The sequence below is a fragment of the Labrus mixtus genome, chromosome 3, assembly GCF_963584025.1.
Source record: "Labrus mixtus chromosome 3, fLabMix1.1, whole genome shotgun sequence".
In the NCBI taxonomy this organism is placed as follows: Eukaryota; Metazoa; Chordata; class Actinopteri; order Labriformes; family Labridae; genus Labrus; species Labrus mixtus.
In genome coordinates, this window is record NC_083614.1 from 28,020,869 (window position 1) to 28,042,746 (window position 21,878).

The 21,878-nt window shown below is 42.2% G+C and overlaps 1 protein-coding gene across 1 annotated transcript in view; it reads right to left on the bottom strand.

Annotated features, from left to right (window-relative positions):
- Window positions 1-21,878, bottom strand: part of ror1 (receptor tyrosine kinase-like orphan receptor 1) — a 142,490-nt gene that overhangs the window by 43,823 nt on the left and 76,789 nt on the right. The window contains exon 2 of the mRNA XM_061034347.1: window positions 553-612. Within this exon, the coding sequence (XP_060890330.1) occupies window positions 553-612 (60 nt within the window). The remainder of the gene's footprint in view (window positions 1-552; window positions 613-21,878) is intronic.

Genomic DNA, 21,878 nt, shown 5'->3' on the forward strand with positions numbered 1-21,878 from the left:
CACAACGAACATCAGAAATGTCTATTTATTCTTCCTATATCTCCCCTGAATGGAATGGTGCGTCCGGCCGAAGAGGAGCAAACTGAGCGAGTTGAGGAAATAAACCTGTCGCCATAGAAGTGCGGCTGAAAAATACTCTGATGAACATAATGAGCTAAAGTTTGAGAAGATTCACCGACGGCACTTTGACGCGTCTGCTTTTCAGAGAACTCAAAGTAGGTCAGTGGAAATTAAGAGAAAAGCAGTGCACCTGCAGGTTGTATCCCCACATGTTGAGTGGATCAATGTGTAATTCCTTCCATCAATTATCCTCAATAGCAGCTGATGCAGGGACAATGGGCGTTGTCTGGGTTGCTGAAGTTGAGTTTTACAGAGGATTTAATGTAATTTCAGACATCACATGTGGGGTAAGAGTAAAACACACCATGTGTTAAATGCCCTGTGAACATATCTTCATTTATTACTTTAAGCGGATGTGTTTAGTTCGTTAGGGATGAGTTAGAAGAGAGCCTTGCTTCATGTGTTTGTGTGTGTGTATGTGTGTGTGGTTACCGTCGTTAGAGGTGTTCCATGAAGTAGCGATCACATTGGGGTCTTGGGGAAACTCAGACCCTGTAAATGGAGGAAATGGAGAAGACTGTTAGCATGTTTCTGATTCGTTAAGACTTCACACTTTTCATCATCTCATTCATTTTTCATGAACAATGAAACCCCAATACACTCTGTCGTAGCTTAACAACTAAAACACCCACAAAAAACATTGCTTTTAGAGTTTCCCAACTTAAATACACGACACAGGTGTGGGCATTGCACATCAGCAAGACTATATCAAAGTTTCCAATGTACAACAGGAAGCCTATCAGCGAGGCATTTGGACCCTAATGCTGCATTATTAGCAGCCGACGACAGAGCCTTCCCTCTGCTTTTCATTACAAGAGAGAAGAGGCAGAAAAAAAATGGGCTTCAGTGTGCGCCGCCGCAGGTCAGAAGTTGATTCCTGACAAACGAAAAAGGCCTGCGCTGGACTTCAACATGCAAGGAATGACAAGGACGGAGGCTGAAACAGTTTCATCTCCGCTGATTCCCGGACGACTGACGAACACTATCCCACGCTTACAACCGCAGCTCTGCTTTACAGGCCGATGCAATGTGTGTGCGCGTGTATATCAGTGCAGGCTGGGATAGTTTAGCATGATGAATGACTTGATGGCTGCCTGCCAACTTCAGGCATGCATCTTACATTCACAAACGCATGCAAAGACACACTGACACAACCATGCACGAACACACAACCTTGCGTGCAGGGTGACAGTGAGAGAGAGAGAGAGAGAGTGTGCAGTCAAACAGGACCAGGCGCCTCACACCGGGTCACACTAATTGGGTGTTAATGTGCTGTTTCACACGCGCTGTGTCAGGGCGGTAATGACTTTGTGCTGTGCTCATTAACACAGCTTTGGGCCTCTGCACCTGTTAGCGAGGGCGTCTGGAAGCTCAAAAAGAACAGGCTCGTACTTTTATGAGCCGTGGTCAAGATTGTTGCAAATTTGTAGCAGGGCTCAAACGCAGTGGATTTCGGGTCTTCTGAGATGTGTTATAGGAGCCAAAAAAAGTGACCTTTTGTGGAGCATGTTTTGGCCCCAAGGTGAGTCCAGGTTCTCTCAGCGTTCTGGGTGGATGGGCTCGAAGAAACACGGAGCTCTTTTTTGGTTCACAAAGGACAGAGGAGAGGGGGGAAGTTGCAGCTCACTAGCTTCACTAACACAGAGCTATCTGAGTGCAGCCAGGTGAGAGTTTAATAGAGGGGGGGGCTGGACATGAGAATACAGGGGAAGGGGGTGGAGGAGGGGAACCTAACCCTAACCCTAAAAAAGGAGAGGTGTATGATAAGGAAGTTTATAATAATGACACAGAGCTGCAGAAGTTTGAGGAGAAATGTCAGTATCCTTGGGGCGTTTTCACATTAGACACGATTGTTTTGTACCGTGCCTGAGCATGATTGCACCCCCCCCCCCCTCTCCCCCACTGGTCTGCGTTCACATTAGTAATATATCCTTCCGTCCTCCATGACACTTGCTTATGTACAAAGTCCAACACAGCAGGTGGTAGTATGCACATAGTTGTTTTGCAAATCCACCAAAAAGCAGAAAGCTGAAGAAGTAACCATGGCAACCACTCACAGACTGAACCCATCCTGCTAACTGTGGATGTTTTTGTTATTTCTCAGATGCACAATGACGACCCTCGTCCTACCTCAACATCTACCGTGCAGCTCAGAGGACGAAACGGGCCCTGTGCTGCGCGAACACAAGGAGCCGTAAACTCCCCGTGGACAGTACTTGAGTACACATGAATCGTGCCCGAGACCACCTCTACAACTTTGGGTCAAGCGTCCTCAGATCCGGGCCCAGGTCCCAGTTAGATAGTGTGAAACCCCAGTTAGACGCTCTTTGAGGTGAGGTATCATTGCAGGATTAAACAGTGACTCTTGTGATTTCATAAGGCTATAAATCACAGTCTTTAAATCAGTTTTCTACCAATCAATGTGACAATAATCTGCTAATCATTTGTCAATAAAATCTCATTGATTTTATAAGGAAGCTCATCACAACTTGCATGAGCACAAAGATACTGCGTCTTTTGGCGACCCTTCCGTCCAAACTTGAAATATTTTAAATGTACAGTCACAAATGAGAATGAAAAGCCGCAAATCGTAGAACGTACGACGATGGAAACGGCTAACATTACAACATTTCTGCTTAAAACCACGAACAGAGTATGAAAATTGATGCTAGGAAAATTCTTTCGGTTGATTTAGTGACAAATTAGCGATTAGCTTTTAGCTTTTATTGCAAGGACTACAGTTGTCAAGCAAGACTTATTTCTACTTCTACTCTCTCTCTCTTCCACGTTCTCCTCTATTTAGGTCACATCTGTTAGCTCTCTTTAACAGAGACAATCATGTGGAATATCTGGGATGAACTGCCGAGTAATTTTGAGATTAGCTTTCTAAAGTTTCCCAGGAACAGAGGGAAGCAATTGCATTACGCCCATTTGTTAATAGGGGCCTTAAAATAGACGGCTTTACATCGCCTGTGTCAGGTTCAATCAAAGGTTCGAGCCGTTTTGGTTCCAGCTCTGATTTGATCACGATCCGGATTCTCATATGTTAACTAAGCATGCATATATTAAAGATGTTGGTCTGATGGTATGAATCACTGAAAATAAATTGAATTCAACACGAGGCTGCGGTATATTTTTTCCCCAATCATGAGCCATCATTGGCCTCTTTGACCTTCCCCTTTCCCGAGCAGTTTTTTGGTGCCTTAACACTAGTTGTTCACCATTTCCATCTTTTCTATTTTACAACGGCCACTTCCAAGAACTATACTGTTGCTCTGATACCATCTAAGCCAATTTTTTCATTAAAAGATGATTATCTCAACTGTCATGGTGCTTAAAGTACAGTAGCACATCCTCGTCGTTTTTCCATAACAGGTCAGCTGTGTGTTCAAATTCAAATGGTCATTTTGATATGGCCATGTACATTATCATAAAAAAATATGTTAGACAAAAGTAATTTTAGGAGCACATTCACATCTAGGGTGGTGTTACACATTTCATGGAGCTGACATTTTTCTGACATCTCTCATTTTCAACCAAGTGCAAGTCAATTGGCGTCCTTGGGGCAAAACATACAGTAAATGTTTTACACGAAGTCGCCTCTGAGAAGTCCAGACATCAAGTTTCCACACAGACAGTGAGAAACGAGAGCAGCCTCTGATCCTCGCCCAGCTGTGTTTGGCTTCTGATGATAAAAATCACACAGGGACGCACGCTTAACCCCTATAAAGCTCTGAGAATTTGGTGCGATTTAACTATGACAGCAGCGTATGGGAATGAGAGCAGACCCTGAAACTTCAAGGCATGGGAATAAGAGAGAGGCCCGACGTACAGACAAGAAAGTGGAAAAGCGGAAGCCTTTCAGGGGAAAGCTTTGCCAAATCAGAAATGTTCAATTTGAGTGGTTATGCATAGCAACTAATATGCTGTTTTATGGTCTAGTGGCTGTGTTGGAGCCAGGCTGGTTGGTGTGGTGAGTGAGGATGATGTATGAGCTCTCCCGCTCTGTTATTAGGGCCTCTCCCAAGGTCCTCTCTCTCCCCTATTAGCTGGAAAACTGACCTAACTCTGGGGGTTATCTGGAAAAACAGCAAACCCAACCATTCTATCAATACAGCTCTGTAAGATTTCTGTCTTAAAGAGGTGAAAGATAGATATGTTGTTAAGAGGAACATTCAGGAATCCAGTTATTCAACAGTTCTCTCTTTCCATCCATCGATTGCCTGGGATCAGACCTTTGAATGTACAAACTGTACAGATTTGTCTGGCTTTGAGACAGGAGGAAACCATTTTTCCAACAACCAAAACCAATAAGCTCTGCGGGGGATTACCTTAACAAGTCTTCCACGACTCTCCAGCTTTTACTAAATGCTGCTTCATCAGAAGTCACAAGAACTCTGTGATTATGTCATTTTTCTCCCAAATGACATTCTCTGATTATTATTACCTACATATCTCTTTGTAAGGCAAGGTTAGAGATCTTGCTTCCCTATTATTCCCTCTAGAACATTGCACTTGCAGTATGTAGACTAACTTTTGGTATTCAGGGTCTTCAAAAGTAGTACGGGAGGTAGAGCCATCAATTGTCAGGCCCCTCTTCTCTCAAATGATCTAGTTAGGTCCTGAGGGCAGACACCCTCTCCACTTCTAAGAACAGGCTTTCAACCTTCCTTTTTGATAACACTGATAGTTAGGGCTGGCTCAGGCTTGGACCAATACCCAGTTATGTCGCTGTAGGCTTAGACTGCCAGGAGACTTGACAGACTGGGCTGCTGTGGATCAGTGGTAGAGTCGGTCATCTCTCGTTTGAAAGACCAGGGGTTCACTTCCCAGATCCTGCAGTCCTGTGTCAAATTAAACTAAATTTCTCCCGTTGCTAAACCAGTCCCTCTGAGAAGCACCAGACATCCTCCATACACTTTTCGTTTTGTCGTTTTTTTTTTTTTTTAATGACACGTTTCTCCTGAAAGTATTTCTCTAATCTTTTCATTCCAGCTTTAGTTTTTCCATTCAAAACTATTTCTAATTTCCTCAGGTAGGCCTAAAAACATGAATGTGATTCTCTGTTATAGCTGACCAAGAACTTAAAGATAATATGAATAGTTAAGGGAGTTGATATCCTACTGTGGCCTGAGTCCACAACCAAACGAAGCACTACATTGGGCTCAAGTACCCTAAATCAATTATTTGCTAAATTAGGTTAAGGATTGGGAAATGAAGGAAAAGCTACAGCCAGTTGGCAAAAAGATAGAGATTTTAGAAAATGTTGAGAGAGAGGGGAAGAATGGTGAAGGTTGAGGGAGTGACCAAAAGAAGAAAAGCAGAGTAGGAGAAAAAAATGGAGGGAAGAGGATTTGGAAAATGTGAGAGTGAAGAATAAACATGAAGAGAGAGAGAGAGAGGAGGGGGGAGAGGAAGAAAAGAAAAACTTCCTAATAAACTTGGAGTAAAGGCGCTCGTAAAAATAGCTTTTTAAGAAGTGGGCTGCTGTCCCAGAGTCCAGGTTTGAGGAGTTTATTCACTGTCATTGAGGTGCATGCAAATAAGTGTTACACTGGACATACATGGACATCACAGAGACCAGGGACTGGTGTCCAGCTACAGGACTGGATAAGACTGGAAATAATTGAAAACATTTTGTAGTCACAGGAATCCCAGTTTATTACCATTTGGATGTTAATCACAAACAACGTAGGATAACTCTGTAGCTGCCAAAAAAAACCGGCTGAGATCTGCCAACACAACAACACTGCTGCAACAAAGTCTGCAGGGGTGAGAAATGTTTCATAAGCTTTTATTAAGTTGATTAAAAAGTCAGAAGAAAATCCTGAATACAAAATATCGACACGGCAATGTCTCGAATCTGCAGTGCACCTGCTAGTGTGTGTGTGTGTGTGTGTGTGTGTGTGTTAAGGTGTTTGTTCTCAGGCTCAACTGGAGCATAAAGGGGGAATAAAAGCAGGCCCCAGTTCAGGGACTAAGTGTTCACCTGAGGAGGACATCATGGACCAAAGAACACAGGACTCACTAACAAACACTCACACAGTCCTGCAGCGTCTCAGAAAGTTCTGCTCTGTAACCTTATAAGACCACAGAAGAGGGGCGAGTGAGAGAGAGAGAGAGAGAGAGAGAAGCTGAGAGGGGGAAAGAGACGTGAGCAGGGTGGATGACAGGAGGCCGCCTCACAACAAGGCCCTTTTTTGGATCAGAACAATAGACAAGAAGAGAAGGAAAGAACTCAAATTACAACACCATATTTGCTCTAACATGTTAGTAAAAGATGAGCATGAAAGGACATTTGATGCAACCTCCTCTACGTACTTTGGAAAGCCGTGTTGCATGTGGAACTAGAATTTGGCATCAACACAAATTGTCAATTAAATATTGTATGAAACTTAAGCTCATTGTGTAACACACGGGGACAATGGAGGAAGAGGGAAGGCCTTTTTGAAGTAAAAAAACAAAACAACAACGATCCACCGTAATATGTCAGTTTATTGTGGTTGTCGTATTGATATGGCAATTGTTCTCTTCTGACGTCACTCTCAGGGTAGAAGCTGTTGTTATTTTGTGGGTTACGACTGTTTTTCCAGATTTTCAAATTGTATAACATGACATCTTCACAGGTCTCAGGATTCCATTTGGTTTAAGAACATCCTGTCAACGATTCAATGGGATATCACCATGCATTGCATCCTCATCCACAGACAGATAACTATGAACCCCCTTTTTTTTATTTTACGTTTGGCCTCTTAAGTAAAACCCTGCTGTCTGTGCGAGGCTCAGCATTGAAACCACGCTGCTGTATGAGACCAGGTTAGCCCTCTCTGGGGCGAGGCTCCCCTTGGCTCGCGTTACCAGCGCTGTAAGCAGCCTAGTGAGGAATGTGCACAAGCATGTTACCACCTACTGTGCAGCTCATCTGTTTTCACCTGACAGGTCCAGTCCTAGTGTGTGTGTGTGTGTGTGTGTGTGTGTGAGCATGTGTGTGCAAGCACTCAGCTTTCTGGAAAACCCGATCTCTTCCAAAGCAGATCGTCTGAGCCCTGAGACCTTGACGTAATCTGCAGAGGTAGCCGTCTGCCGGTTCATCTCTGTGGAATGTGAATGGAGTCATCACACCTGTGTGTAAGTGTGTCGCTGAACTGCAGAGCATGCTACTTCAGCTTTCTGTGCACAAGCAAAAGTGAACCTGGTGCACGTTAACATTACGTCTGTGTTGATGTCTTGTTTGTACCACGGGTCGGGTGTAAGATTTAAGACCTCTAAGTTAAAGTCAGTCAGGCTGTCTGTCTGTGTGTGGGTCATGAATATAGTCATCTCCCTCGGCCTTTGGTGCGTGACTTTCCCGAAAATAGTGTATCGTGTGTGCCAACAGTGTGAATACTGCGAATAGGACGCATGCCATATTGCCTGTGTGTGTGTGTGTGTGTGTGTATATGTGCTCAGGTGCAGTCAGGGACTCGCACACACTCCTAAGCTCACTGTCGGCATTCCCGGATTCCTCAAGGATGACAAATTTAAAAGGAGAGGCCCCCGGCATGATGGAATCTGGGAACGTCAGGGTAATGCTGCTGGGTTTTAAACGTGACTCGGATTAAGACATCATGTGACTACGGTGGAGCCGGGAGCCATTCCAAAAACTTTTCTTTCGGGTCTGCTGGTATTTCCTCACTCCCGAGGCTGGATCGCCGTTTGTCTGTGGGATGTTTGGTGACTTAAAAAGTGTTGACAAGCCGGTTTTTAAAACAATGGGAGTGTTTAGGACAGATATGTGAATGAAGGACGGAGACATTTAAAGCTACAGATTCTGACTTAAATGACACGTCAAGCACTGTGATAGTGTCATTTAGAAGACAACAGCGTTATTATCTAGAACGCTGCAGGCCGGTCTTTCATCAAGCTGAAGTCTCAGTTGATTTGACTCAAAAGAAACAATGAATTTAAATGCACATCAACGTTTCCCAGAGAATGACATAAACCTTTTTCAAACATGCACGAGTAAATTTATCTAAAAAATGTCAGGCTGCCCCCTGAAATCTTCCTGACTTGCCTTTTCAAACGTGCACCTAACCATGGGAGACTTTCCTCCATCTGACCTGAGGTCTGACACTGCAATGATCAATGCTGCGTATGACTGGATGTATTCACGGTAGGGCTGGGAGATATGGACCAAAACTCAGATTATGATATTGTTTAGCTGAATGGCGATACTCGATATGTCTTTTATTAACAGTGAAAACACATGAAAAATAAACTACCTGTTTGTGAATTTAAAAAGTAATATTACAAAATAAAAATGTTCTTTAAATACAATAAAAGAAAAAGAGAGAGGAGGACTCTATAACATATTATTATTATATTGTCTTGACCCTAACTTGTTTGAAAATATATCGATATATCTTAAAAACTCGATATATCGCCCAGCCCTAATTCACAGTACAACAAATGTGTCAAGAACATACTGGAGAGCAGAGAAGAGTACGAAGAAGCTTCATGACATGGACATTGATCACACCAGTTGCTCACTGGTCGTTGGGTGTAAATGTCATCACCCCACATGTCAAGGCTGCACACACATCAAATAGGTAGTTCTATACAAATCTGCCTGTATGGGTGTGAAAGCGAAGCGCTTTTCTGATTTTTTCTTGTTCACTCCATTTGTTATTTTTAAAGTTGTACGTGAAGAACGGGACAACAACCGTCTTCTGTATAATAAAAATATTAAAATAATAATCCCAAATAATTAGTCCCAAATAATTTTGGGACGCCTCTGGGAAACTGGGCGTGAGAAATCCTGTCTCCATCAACTCATTACTCTTAGTCAGCTCTGAATGATTGACGCTGGTGGATGACAGACCCAGCCACACACACAAAAATCTGATTCAGCGCCACAGCAAAAGTTAGACTGGGTGAGGGGGGGGGGGAATGAAATGAAGACAAGCACAGAGCATGAAGTGGACGAGGAGACAAGTGATCAAGACAGATGGAATAGAGAGAGAAACTCAGGAAGCACAAGAACTTTTCATTCCAGTAAAAACGTCCTTTGTTATTCTTATTCTTTGGTTCTTCCAGCTCTATGTTGGAGGCCGAGTCAGGGCTGCCAATAGAGAACCGCGGAGACTTTCCCCGCACGCTTCCTTGTCAATCACTCCGATGCTCTGTGGGAACCCTCTCCTCATCCCAGGTTAGGAAAATAAGCAGCAGCATTCCTGAACTTGTTTAGAGAGAAAAAATGTAGACAGCTAATGAGGAAGACAGACGCAAAGAAGAGTGAAAAAGAAGAGATAAGAGAGGAAGGAAGGAAGGAAGGAAGGAAGGAAGGAAGGAAGGAGAAGTGGGACCTTTGTAGTCCCCAAAGGGAAGACCGAGACAAACCAACACCGCCGACGTCCAAAACACTTAGAGGCAGAGAAATCTGGCTGGAGTGTTTTCCACATCCACTACCACAAAAAAAAAAACAGACTGGCCAATAATTGCATTTGACAAGTTGATGGATTTCTTCCAAGAAATAATATGCGCTCATTCAGGATTAACTTTGTAAAATATCACATTGAGCAAGAACTAGATGTGAAGAAATGTTGATTTGATAGCAAAAATTTGTTTTTGAAGCAATCACTCTTAACTTTAGCGCTTACAAGAAAAAGCAGGTATCACTTGCTGACCTAAAATCTAAGATGCTTCAATACAACCATCCTCAAAGAACTGTGAGGTATAGCTATTTCGATTATTTCTCTATATGGCTATTTTCTACCGAGGTATCAATGAAGTATTTCTGACTCTGATTAACACAAATCAAAATCATTCATAAATAGGATATCTACAATTTCTTGCATTGTTTAGGTTTCAATTATTCACACAAACCGGCCGTCGTCCCCACATCTCCCCGATCTTGCCTTACAATAAAATTCCGAATCAACTACACAATCCGGTATACCCAGGTACGAAGCCCTGCGGGACCTCCCCTCCAGCTCTGACTTCCTCTTTCCATATTACACCCCTTCGTCCCCTCGCATCATCTAATCTTGGCCTTCTTTTCATCCCACAGTGATCGTGATTTTTGTTGTTTTAGCCCCCGCCCTCTGAAATGAACTCTCGCGATTCCATCAAATCTGCCCAATCATCGGCCAGATTCAAGAAGCATCTAAAAAGCTCACCTGTACAGACGAGCCCTCTTCTTCGTCCTGCCTGTCATACTGAATGTTTTAAACGTGCTATATAAATAAAGTTTTACTTATTTACTCACTCTTGAATAGTTCATTTAACATGATTAAGTTGCAACAAAGGCATAGAGAAGTGTTTTGAAGAGTGTGAGGGACGATTTCAGGGATTCAGAAGCTCAAAAAGCTTCCTTAACGGGCCGTATTTGTCCAAAGAGATTCTGCATCTATTCAAATCTTCTGTCTTTGCATATACAGTATGTACACTACACTACAATATGGGTGTTTATTTTTATTATTTTTAAGGGGGATTCTCCTTTAACTCGTCTGTAAATGTCAGGACGATGAGAAAGACACCTGCTTTGGATCTTCTTCAGTGAAACAAAAAAAAAAAGAGAAAGAGCACCAATATAAAAAGGAGAGGAACAAAAGAGAAAAGGAGAGGGGGGAAAATGTCAAGCAGATGTAAGCGATGAAAAAAAACTGTTGAGATGATAAAAAGTAAACTTGACGTTGTGGGAAACGTGCCGGATGGAAACAGACTGGAAGATGTTTAAAGTGTGTGTGTCTGGAAGCATCAGCGAGCGAGGAGCAAAAGAACAACGTGTGAAGAAAACCGAGTCCTGAAAAGCTGCAGAGGAGGAGGAGGAGGAGGAGGAGATGAACGATGGAAAACAGAGCAACGGAGGAAGACATCAGGTGAGCCAATTTGAGGGAGAGAAATAACAGTGGAAAAAAAAGATTTAAAAATATACACGTCTAGAAAGTATAAACAGAAATACAGAAAAAAATGGTGTTACCAATTCTCCTTTCTCTTTAAATGTACATGCTTTGCAGATGTTTAACAAACCCTGAAGTTTAAATACTCATGCTTAAAGGCAGGGTTGGTAATTATCGAAAACAAGCATGATTTTGAAAGTAGCATTCCCTCAGTGCTCCGTCTGCACCCACCCCCCTCCCCTCTGTGCTCCCTCAAAAGCCTCTCATTCAACGGTAAGTATAAACACTAAACTTTATCATAATACATGTTAAAAAAAAACTTGACTATTATATTACTCACAACGGCCGACAACAAACCCACAGTATAAACTCCGTCACCGGTGACGCGCTTTGATTGTGGGCTAGTGCACGCTAAAGGTAGAGAGCGAGCAGGGAGACAGGGAGGCGTCTGATTGGTTCATCTGATTGGTACCTCGTGGCAGACATTGGTCGAAGTTTTTACAGGCTTACACCAGCTACAGATGACAGATTTTCTTTGTTCCTTTTTTCAGAGCACATGAGTTATTAATGTCTGTATGTCTGTAATGACCGAAAGACAATTTCAACCAAAATGTTAAAAAGTGTATTTGGAGAAAATGACCAACCCTGTGAAGTTAAAGTTTGTCTTGTACATTGAAGTCTCAGACAACGCTCATTGACTGATCTCAATTTATATCTACACACTTTCTATTTAACATAAAAGTTCTCCAGATTTTAAAAACAGTTCCACACAAAGTCGTCATTTTTTAACACTGAGAACTTCAAAGAGGGAATCTGAGAGAGCCTGGATGTTTTTCAAGCGGGATGAATAAACGAATAAGACCAAAATAGCCGCAGAGACAGACAAAGATGATCACAGCTCTTCTCACGTTTCCAAACCTTGTTGTAATTTCCATCTTGGTTCTCCAGATGACGGCTGCGGGGGCTGACTAAGCACACCTTGCAAAGCATCCCAGTCCGCTTCTCCAAACACAGTCTCACTTCACCTCCCGTAAACCCTGCTCTCTCTCAAACACACCCTTCATGGCTGATCCACCTCCACCTCCACCCCAGACGATGGAAAGGAGGATAGGCAGATGGCGGCACGGAGAAGAAGGGGAAAAAAAAGGCGGAAAACGGAGTATTACGGGCACAAAGCTCTCTATTGTATTACCTCATTTCCGGCTCAAAAAATCTGCCAGGTTGCAGAGATTGAATCTGTAAGGATCTCTCCGAGTGCAAGAGCCCAGGCCCTGCTGCACACCTTCATATGTTATTTCTGCTCCCGACTTCTCAACACGATGCCAGAACTTTGAAACAGAGACTGTTTCACTCTTTTTTTTTTTCCAGACAAATGCCAGTTTCTCTTCTGGTCTTTGGTATGCCACACAGCTGTATTTTTCCAGATACACAACGCTACCAAGAAATGTCATTATGTGGCAAAACAGTGGTATTAAATGTGACCTACAGCATTTTTTTACGACTACTTTTTTGGCCAATTTTGCCTTTATTTGACAGTAAAGCTGAAGAGAGACAGGAAACATTTGGAGGAGAGAGAGTGGGGGATGACATGGAGCAAAGGGCCGAGGTCGGATCCTAAACCCACGGCCGCTGCTGCTACAGACTCTGTACATGGGACCTGTGACATAACGCTGGGCCATCTGGCGCCCGTTTTTATAACTACTTTTGACATAATTTATGTTTTTGAATACATGTGTACATGTTTGCAACACAGCACTCAGCAAAGTCAAGCGACATTTTCCTTTCCATTAAGCAGTCATAGGACAGTGCCATAGTCGATGTCCTGTTTGAAGGTTATTTTATCTGCATTCTAATCCAAGCTCTCTGTTCACTATTGTGATCTTTGTCTTTTAAATCTCCTCTTTTTGCCTTCAATATTTAGCTTTGTCTTGAAAAAGTAAAACAGCCTGACCTTAAATGGACCGGAGCTTTCTCAGTCGATTCATATGATGACTGTGTTCCTCCAGATCTTGTATTTAGAACTACATGCACAGCAACATCTCGCTGTACAGAAATAGAAGTAGTAAGGATTCCCTGATTTAACAAAGCAGTCTAACAATTGCTGCATTAGCTGGTTTGCATCTAATAGCTGTGACGTGTATTTCATTTAGTGGAGAGTTTTATGAGACTGCTGTGCAGCAACGTTAAAGGGAGAGGGAGGGCCAACATAAATGTGTGCAATATTAGCTTTTAAATGCGGTGAGCTGTGTGATGGCTCTTGTCATGAGCCAGCCTGTGTGTGTGTGTCATTTCCATCTGCAGTGTCTGTGTATGTGTTAGAATTGGCAGCAGGTTGGGATACTCTGGCCTTGATTAGGCGTCTCTTTCCCGTCCACCAGTCGCAGTGAATTACTCTGCCATCTCAGTGGTGTAATTGGGGACACATGCAGCCTTAAACCCCCCCCCTGCTTGTCCTCGTCCACCTCCTCTTCTTCTTCCTCCTCCTCCCTCAATCTTAAGGTCAAAGCAGCAGCAAGATCAAATGCTCCCCTCAGTGTGCAGCATTCCTTAATAAAACAACACAGAGGCAGGAGGGACGAGAGGAGAGACAGAGAGGGAGAAGACGAAGGAAGAAAGGAAATCACATAGATGGGGAAGGACAGGCGCAGAGGAGAGAAGAAGGACATGGACGAGGGGGACGGTGAAAGCATATGGAAAGTGTTTACAGTAATGTCATCAAGCTCTGATGTTAATGTGATGCTTCATAAGTAGTGTTGTGTCTTTTTTCTCTTTTCCACCTGGAGATTGTTCCTCTCTTTCTGGCGAAGAAGAAACACCCTCAAAGAAAATATCTCCTTCCTGATAGATTGTTTTTTTTTCTACCTAGAACAGGACAGCGGATAGAGTCGGAAATCAGGGAAGAAGAGCGGGGAATGATGTGCGGGGAAGGGAGCCACAGGTCGGATTCAAACCCGGGCCGCCCGCTTGGTTGACTAAAGCCTCCATACATGTGGCGTGCGCACTAACCACTGCGCCACCAGAACCCCAAAGTTTTTAAGATGCCAGTACTTTATTTTTTGGTTTTGTCTAAATTATCTTCAAATTCAAATGACCAGCCCTAAAATGTATTAATAATGTTTGCTAATATTTTGTTTTGAGTATTTTTCTTTGCAGCTCTAAAACAGTAAGCTAGCTGTTAGAAGAATCCACAATGCTCAGTAGGCGACTGTTTTGAAATATAAGAAGAATGTTGAATTGTTAAGAGGCTGATATGGCAGCGTACCAAATCAGTTTATTGAGTGACATATCCTGACAGCTTTTAAGCTAGCGACACAGCCCTTTGATTGATGCTGGAATCAGTATCAGAACAAATATTTTTCACTTAATAGGCTGTGCATGAATCAGTTTTTCTCTCTCCTGTCAGTGTATATAATGTAACAGTGTGTATACTTGTTACGGTGTCCTGGGCCCTTCTCTAAACATAGAATCCTAGACGGGATAAGGTCTGGTTCAAGCTAACACAAACAATCTTTCCCTCCTCTTCAAAAGGCCCCGAAAAAGCCGAGTTTTGAGGAATGGGCTGCTATGCTACCGAACGTCCAATCGTTTGGGATCCACAGTGACAAATATGGACACAAAAAAAAAAAACAGTTTGGATCAAAGCGGCGGCATAACTCGTGAGAGCACGGAGCTATTTATCGGAAGTTTATGACAAAGATGAAGGAATTTCTACTTTTCTATCCAAGTCTTTGATGATAGGCTACAGTCAAATCTCTCAAGTCTAATGACGCACACACTTCGGAGAGACTTCACAGGTTTCTTAGCTGTTTGATGAGAGCCGTAAACTCGTGTTGTGGGAAGCCATTTAGGGCACAGGAATGACACAGGAGTAGAGACAGATGAGCAAAGCAATGAAGAGCTGAGCTTTCTTTGATACAGTAGAGATTTCCTTTAAATTCCACTTTTTCATGCCTATGTGTGTACGCATTCAGCCGTCATGTCAGAGTGTGTAGCTGCAGGCTGCAGACGGACAGCACAGACACTGGAGCATGTCAGACTCCACATCTGGTAGATGGGGGATCTGTTCGCTCCGTCTTGTCTGCCTATTATTATATAGGACTGAAGCCTTTGAACTGAGCAGCCACTGCTGACAATCACCAGACTCAAACACACCCGGTCAGTCGCAGATTCTTTTTTTTTTTTTTTTTTTTTTTAAAGGAGGCCGGTGCAGTCCTGTCTCACAAAGTGTTTTATTCTGCACGGAGATGGTACAGTATGTTCGCTTTCTTTCAACGTCAGAAAATGTGACAGCCAGGTGGGAGGAAACGAAGAATCAAAAAATGATGCAGAATCCAAAAAAAAAAATTTTTTTAGGAAAAGTAGCTCAGGTTTACACTGCATATGAGAAAATCTGCATCTAAAAGACAACACAGTTAATCGACCTTAACCACCACAAAACACCAAAACATTTGAGTTTGAACTACAAAGTGGAGGAAAGTCATCGTGCAACTTTACACAAACCTGCAGCCCAGCTGTGCCTATCAACTATTTCTTAATGTGCACCTGTCATCACTTAGTACAGAGCGGCATTCAAACATTGATGAAGTGCCTCAACACATTTTGATATATACAAGGTCTCCATAAGTCTCTCATAATGGGAAACTAAATGCTGTATTACCGAGTGGTTCCTCTGACGGCAGCATGTTGAATATCACACTCAGCTCTTTTGCCGTTTCTGCTGTGAGTCAGTTTAACTTTTTTTTTCAGCCCCAAGACTTGCTTTGGATTTAAGACCCAACAGAAACATTTTACAGACGTGACTCTGGTACCGACAAATCATTTGGGAGGTCATGTTTGAGATGTGTAGCCGCAAACCACAAGAAAGATTTTGGGGGAAAAGGAACTCACTAAAGAAACACAACTTCACAAATCCTGATTATGTCATGTTACCAGTGAGAAACATAAAATACTACAAACTTTTATTTTTCTAAAGACAAAGACAGTATGAAGTCATGTTCAATACTTTTGCTGTAATTAAAGGCTGTGGTAGCTTGTATGTGTATTTTCTCTGCCTTAATGAAGATGTTTAAAGATAATTATTGTCATCGAGTGTTCTGTAATGGTGGGCGTGTCACTCCGATAAAGTGTTTTTTAAAATGAAATCCTTCATTGGCAGCTCGCTCGTATTAAATAAAGCTGCAGAGTAACAAGAGACGAAACATCAACGGGAAACAACTTTTCATTCCCTTTGGATTGGCAGTCAGGTCTGTGAGCACCGGGAGAGCAAAGCCAAATCAAACTATCACTTCTTCAACCCAATGTGATGACTTCTCAAAACATTCTGAATTAAATGTCAGAACCTTACAGATCAAATCAAACCTTTAAAAAAAAGACTGTAAGAACTGAAGCCCCCTGGTTCTTCTCTGTGAGTCTTTTCTTTTGCTTATTGGACCCACAAACTACAAATACATGCCATTTAAAAACACAAGGCGTTATATTTAATCAACCTTGACAACAGAAGTCTCTCTTTTTTATACACAAGGTGTTGAACGATGCAATACGGTTGACTACTTCAAGGCGTGGGAACATTAAAATTATTAGTTTTCAGGAATCAAACCCTGCTCTTGTGCATTTAAGTCTCATGTTTGTTTGAGCCATCCATTGGCCTGACCGCTATGCAAAGTTGACTTCCGTGGCTATTTGTACAACATCTCCTGACTTCACCACCTCATCAATAAATAGCAAAAGGGTATTATACAGAAATGACACCCAAAGGATGCATAAAGCGTCATAAATTGATTTGTGGGACCACTGATCAATCTGCTATATTTGATAACTTAGGAGAAAAAGCAGGCTAAATATGTATATTTTTGTGTAACATATAATGTTAAAAGTAAGCAATTACAAACAGAGAGAAATCTGTCAGTGTATTCAATCATATCTGCAAAAGAACCCCAAATAAACCATTTCATCACAATATAATTGCAACATGTTAAACTAACACATCTGCAGTGAAGTCTGAGAACTGTTCCCTTGCAGCCAATCCAGCTGCAAATTGACACAGATAGTTAGAGCGCACAGTGTCTCAATGTTGTTTGCATGCCTGTGCGGTCACACACAGCTACTCAACAAGCTCTAAGAAACCATATAACGCAGTGAAATGACTGTGAAACAAGCAGTTGCAAATATAGAAACAAACACACGAGTTCCGTCACACACACATTTCTTCCCTCCACTAGAACATAAACACATGCATGCTCACATAAATACACACCACGCTGTGTTTTCAGCCCCTCTTATTTTAATCTGGCTCAGAGTTTTCCCCCCTCCTTCTCTTGTCTGACTGCAGAGTGATTGTAGCTCAGGCCCTCTTACATTCTTTCAATACTCTCCACTCATCACACGGGGCGACTCCGTGATCCACACTTCACCTCCTGCGATTGTTCCAGAGAGAACTCTCCTGTGGATGTGGCATGCCAGGGGGTTCAGTTAGTGGGGCTGTCGGTGCATGTCGAGGTCTGTGCCAAAGTATATCTCTATTTCCTACAAAGACCTCCTTGAATCAGTGCAATCTTCATATTTTAAACTAATTCATGATTTTCTAAAGGTGGTACATTCCACAAATCTGAGGGCTTTCTATTGCACAGACAAAGCCGAGTGGAAGTGACATCTGGGCTGGTGATATAGTGCACAATTTGCCTCCATTTGTCGAGCTAAGTATTTATAATAAATGTAGTTTTTCAAAACGTCTTGCGTGTCTAATGGATGACACGTTTAGCTGTGTGCAGGCCTGCAGCCTTTTCTGACAATTCAAACCCGCAGCAGTCCGTGCAGCAAGTCAAGAAATTGTGTTTTTGTGTCTTCAAGAAAACCAAAACTCACACAGTTCATAAATGTATACACAGCACAACACAGTAAGTACTTATTGTTAACATATTATAATCAATGTACAGTCTTCTTTAGGGCTGCAGAAGTACATGCTATAATACAAGAAATATGTAAGTATGTGATTTAAAACCCTGGTTCAATTTCTGTATCCGTCAATAGTCATGTATTTGTCTTTTTTCTGCACAACTAAATACATGAAATAATGTTTTTTACATAGAATGAAACATTTCATTTATCACTTATATTCTTGTAGTAATACTACCCTTGTCACATTTGAGCGTTCAACTCTTCTTCATTTAGTTGATGGGCCCCATGAGGCCCCAACATCGACCCCAGAGCTGTCCATCTGGACTGACAATCTAATAATAATCAAGGTCACTACAAGGACAAGGCACTACATACAGAAACCCTTTTGGTGCTCTGTTTTTGCTTTCAGAGCAGATGACAAAACAGAGGACATAACCGTCAACCATGAAGGCACAATAGCAGCAACTGTACCATCCGTGACTACCTGACCCTTCATTAGAACCAGAGTGACCGTGAGGCAAGACAGCTGGGCAGAGGGAGAGAAAATGAGCGCTCACTCATGAGTATGAATAGAGCTTTGTGTCATCGTCTCTGACGACGAGAGAAGACGAGACGAGATGCAAAAAAAAAAAAAAAGGACATGAGAGAAGACGAGAGGAGATGATAGAAGATTGGGAGCAGTAAGTAGAGAAGAAGAAAAAACTAAAGAGGAGATAAGAGGAGGAGAAAGAGAAAGGTTTGCCCCCCAAAAAACAGCCATCCAAACTTTTAGTTGAGAGTCTTAAGTCTGCCATGTTTTTATAATAAGTCCCAGAATAGTCCCAGCAAACAACATAAAATGCATCTAAAGGCCGCACCTTGTTGATTTTCTGTGCATTATTTGGGCCTTTATGTAATGTTAATGTAAAAACATTCAAATGGGCTGTTGTTGCTAAAACCTGACCCACACAAAGATTTTTAAAATCTTAAGAGATGTTGAAACAGGAAGCCACAGACATGACATCAAATAATGATAGATCCTGTTTTTCCCCTGTAGTGTGTGGAGAGCAACAGTATGAACCAAACAGCACACCACAAAGGGAAAGATACCGTCCAACCAAACGATCAGAGTTCTGACTCTCAAAACTGGAAATCTCCCAAATTCTGTCATGTCACATGAGAATAAACCAACACTATGGACGACAGGCAGGAAGAGTTGGTGGTAGATGAGGGTCTACATTGTAGAGAAACAGGTTAAATGTATGGATGAAGTTGTGGGATGTACATACACAGCAGGAGCCAGAGATGAGTAAAAATTGAATTGCTGTGGTTGTTGTACTTTCTTCTTCAGTTAGCTTGCTTTGGCTATCGTAGCCGTTCAAGTGGCAATCCACAGAGTGTGTGTGCTCGGCTGCCTCGGGGTTCCCCCTCCACTCAACATGATATAGGATAATGAAAATGTTTTGTTTTCTGTTCTTTCAAGCAGCCTGGGGAGGAGGAACATCTTGTTTTACACACCGCAGGAAAAATCTATCAAGAAAACCTTGAGACCGTTCAAAAAATCATCTTTTGTTGGAAGAGGAAAATTGGGCCCAAAGTTGGCGTCATTATCTTGTAGCATGTCGTTTTGTACCCTGTTTAATGCATTCATGTGACTTGGTCTGGCTTGTTTTTTTTACGGTGGGAAGTTGCAGAGAAGTAGAAGGGTGTGCTATGTAAACACAGTGAAGCGCTCATTTTCCTTCAGTTTTAAGCTACAGTAGTCAGCAGACTGTGTCCAGGTCAAGTCAGGTTCTTGTAAAATTGTGTTGAAAAGGTCCATGTTTTTTTGACAGCTGTCCTGAGAAAGTCAAAGTGAGTGTTGTGCAAAGATATACCAGGATGTCCATCATTTAGCTAGCTAGCTAGTTATCAGCTACAGTAGGCTACTAGCCAGGCCTAAGCTAACTGAATCTGCCTAAAAAAAACAAAAGTCTCCAAACTTCAGTTTACCAACGCAGGGGAAGCGATGATGTCATACTACGTTTTAAGAAATGTTCAGTCACTTTGATTGTTTTTTTTTATGACACATCAAAGCCATTACTGTTTTAACAATTAGCCTAGCTGTTGTAGCAGGTGGCTAGCTACATGATTTGGCTTGTAGAGGCCAATAATAAGTGTTTAACATGTTTTTATGATATTATTTCTCGTCTCTGGAGCTCAAACATTTTATTTTTCCACTAAAATTCAATTACTGTCATTTACGTCTATTGGCTAACGTCACGGCTACAAAATCGTAGCCCTACGAGAAACAGGACAATAAAAAAACTACAGAGAAGATGAAAGGAAACAGGATGAAAGTTTTAAAGAGAGAAAACAAAGGCCAAATGGTGTAAGCAGATAGCAGGACGGTTCTCCTGAGGCCTGTTTAACCCGTCGGGATCTGAGGGATCCTCGCCGCCGTAAATCATCTGGAATTCCGAGCGTGCCCGCTGCCTAGAAAACAAAACTTGTGTTTTCCTTCTGCCCTGTCGTTTAATCACTTGCACATGAGGGAAGGAACAACAAAGCTGGAAGAGAGGAGACAAAAAGAGAGGACGGGGGAACACGGGGATGACAGGAGGAGAAGGAGGAGGAGGAGGAGGCCACAAGGGGCCGGAGCCTTTGATGGCCGTCTGAGTCTTTGAAGCTTTCCAACAGTTTGGGAAGACTGAGAAGACTGAGAAGACAAGCAAGACAGCGAGAACAGACGACAAAAAAGGTCTAAACAAGGAAAGGATTGTGCAGGGAGACAATAGTGGGAGAAAAAGAGGGTAAAATGAGGAGGAAAGGAGGTCAGATTGACATTATTTAACGTCCCAACAGTAGCTTAAGAGCAGCTGGTGAGATCGCTTTAAACGGACATTTGGTTGACTTTTAGGGGTCAGTCTCCGAGCTTACACCACTGCCCCTTTTAGGATAATCAACATGTTGCATGAACCTGAAACCCAACTCTCCACCATGCGTTCCCTTAAATAATAAACCTCTGTGCATTAAACCTGATAACAATCCCCGTGCAGGGGTTAAACACACCAGAATATAAATCCAGTTCACCCCGGGAGATCTCATCCCTCCTTTTCCTTCCACAACACAAAACTCCTGCTTTTATTTCCCCCACTTGGCCGCTCTCCACTCACATCCATCCCAAGGATAACACTGCAAAAAATAATAAGCAGAGAATACCAGGAATGTTGTCACTCTAACAATGTTGTTTTTTCAGACTTTATTTCATCACATATATAAGATCTGATTATGTTGTGGCGAGTGTGCGCTGTTTTGTTTCATGGTAACACAACATCTTTCAACAAATTTACTTCAAAATGTGCGCGACCAAAGCCAAGTTTCCTGTTTTTTTGGATGTTTTCCTTCGCAGGGACAAAGTGATGAAGTGAGTCATGCCACTTCTGAATTAAATTATTTGGACTTGAAGTGTAATGTTTATTTTGTGTGTTTTTCTGCTGAAGTAAATCTGCCTCTGCTGTTGTTGCACAAAGATCTGTGCGGATCTGTTCTTCAACCGAAGTGTTTCGCTCATTTCCTCACAGAAAACTGTAGCAGAGATTTTCTGTGAATTTGCAAACAAGGATCTACTGCTGCAGCCTGTGAATTGGTAAAAAAAATGACAGAAAAAAACATTTATCTGCCCTTTAAAATGAGGTTGAAGCATTGCCGTTAATATGAGTTAATGCTATATTGTTTTACAGGATTCTCCAAAGGTTTTCAACATTTTTGAGACTTCAATACTTTTTGAAACCACTTGTTTAAAACGATTCAATCATTGCTATTTTGAGGATCAAAATGTACTGAAGCTTCAAAAAACATATTTTTAACCAAAAAAGTAAAAGAAAGAGAGCACTTTCTAAATTCCACAATACGTTAGCAATGTCCTGAAACAATAGGTGTTTTCGGGAAGCAGGAACTTCTTCATGGTTCTAGGAACTATTGGAACCCTCCTCCTTTTTTTTTTTTTTTATTCTGCACCTCTGA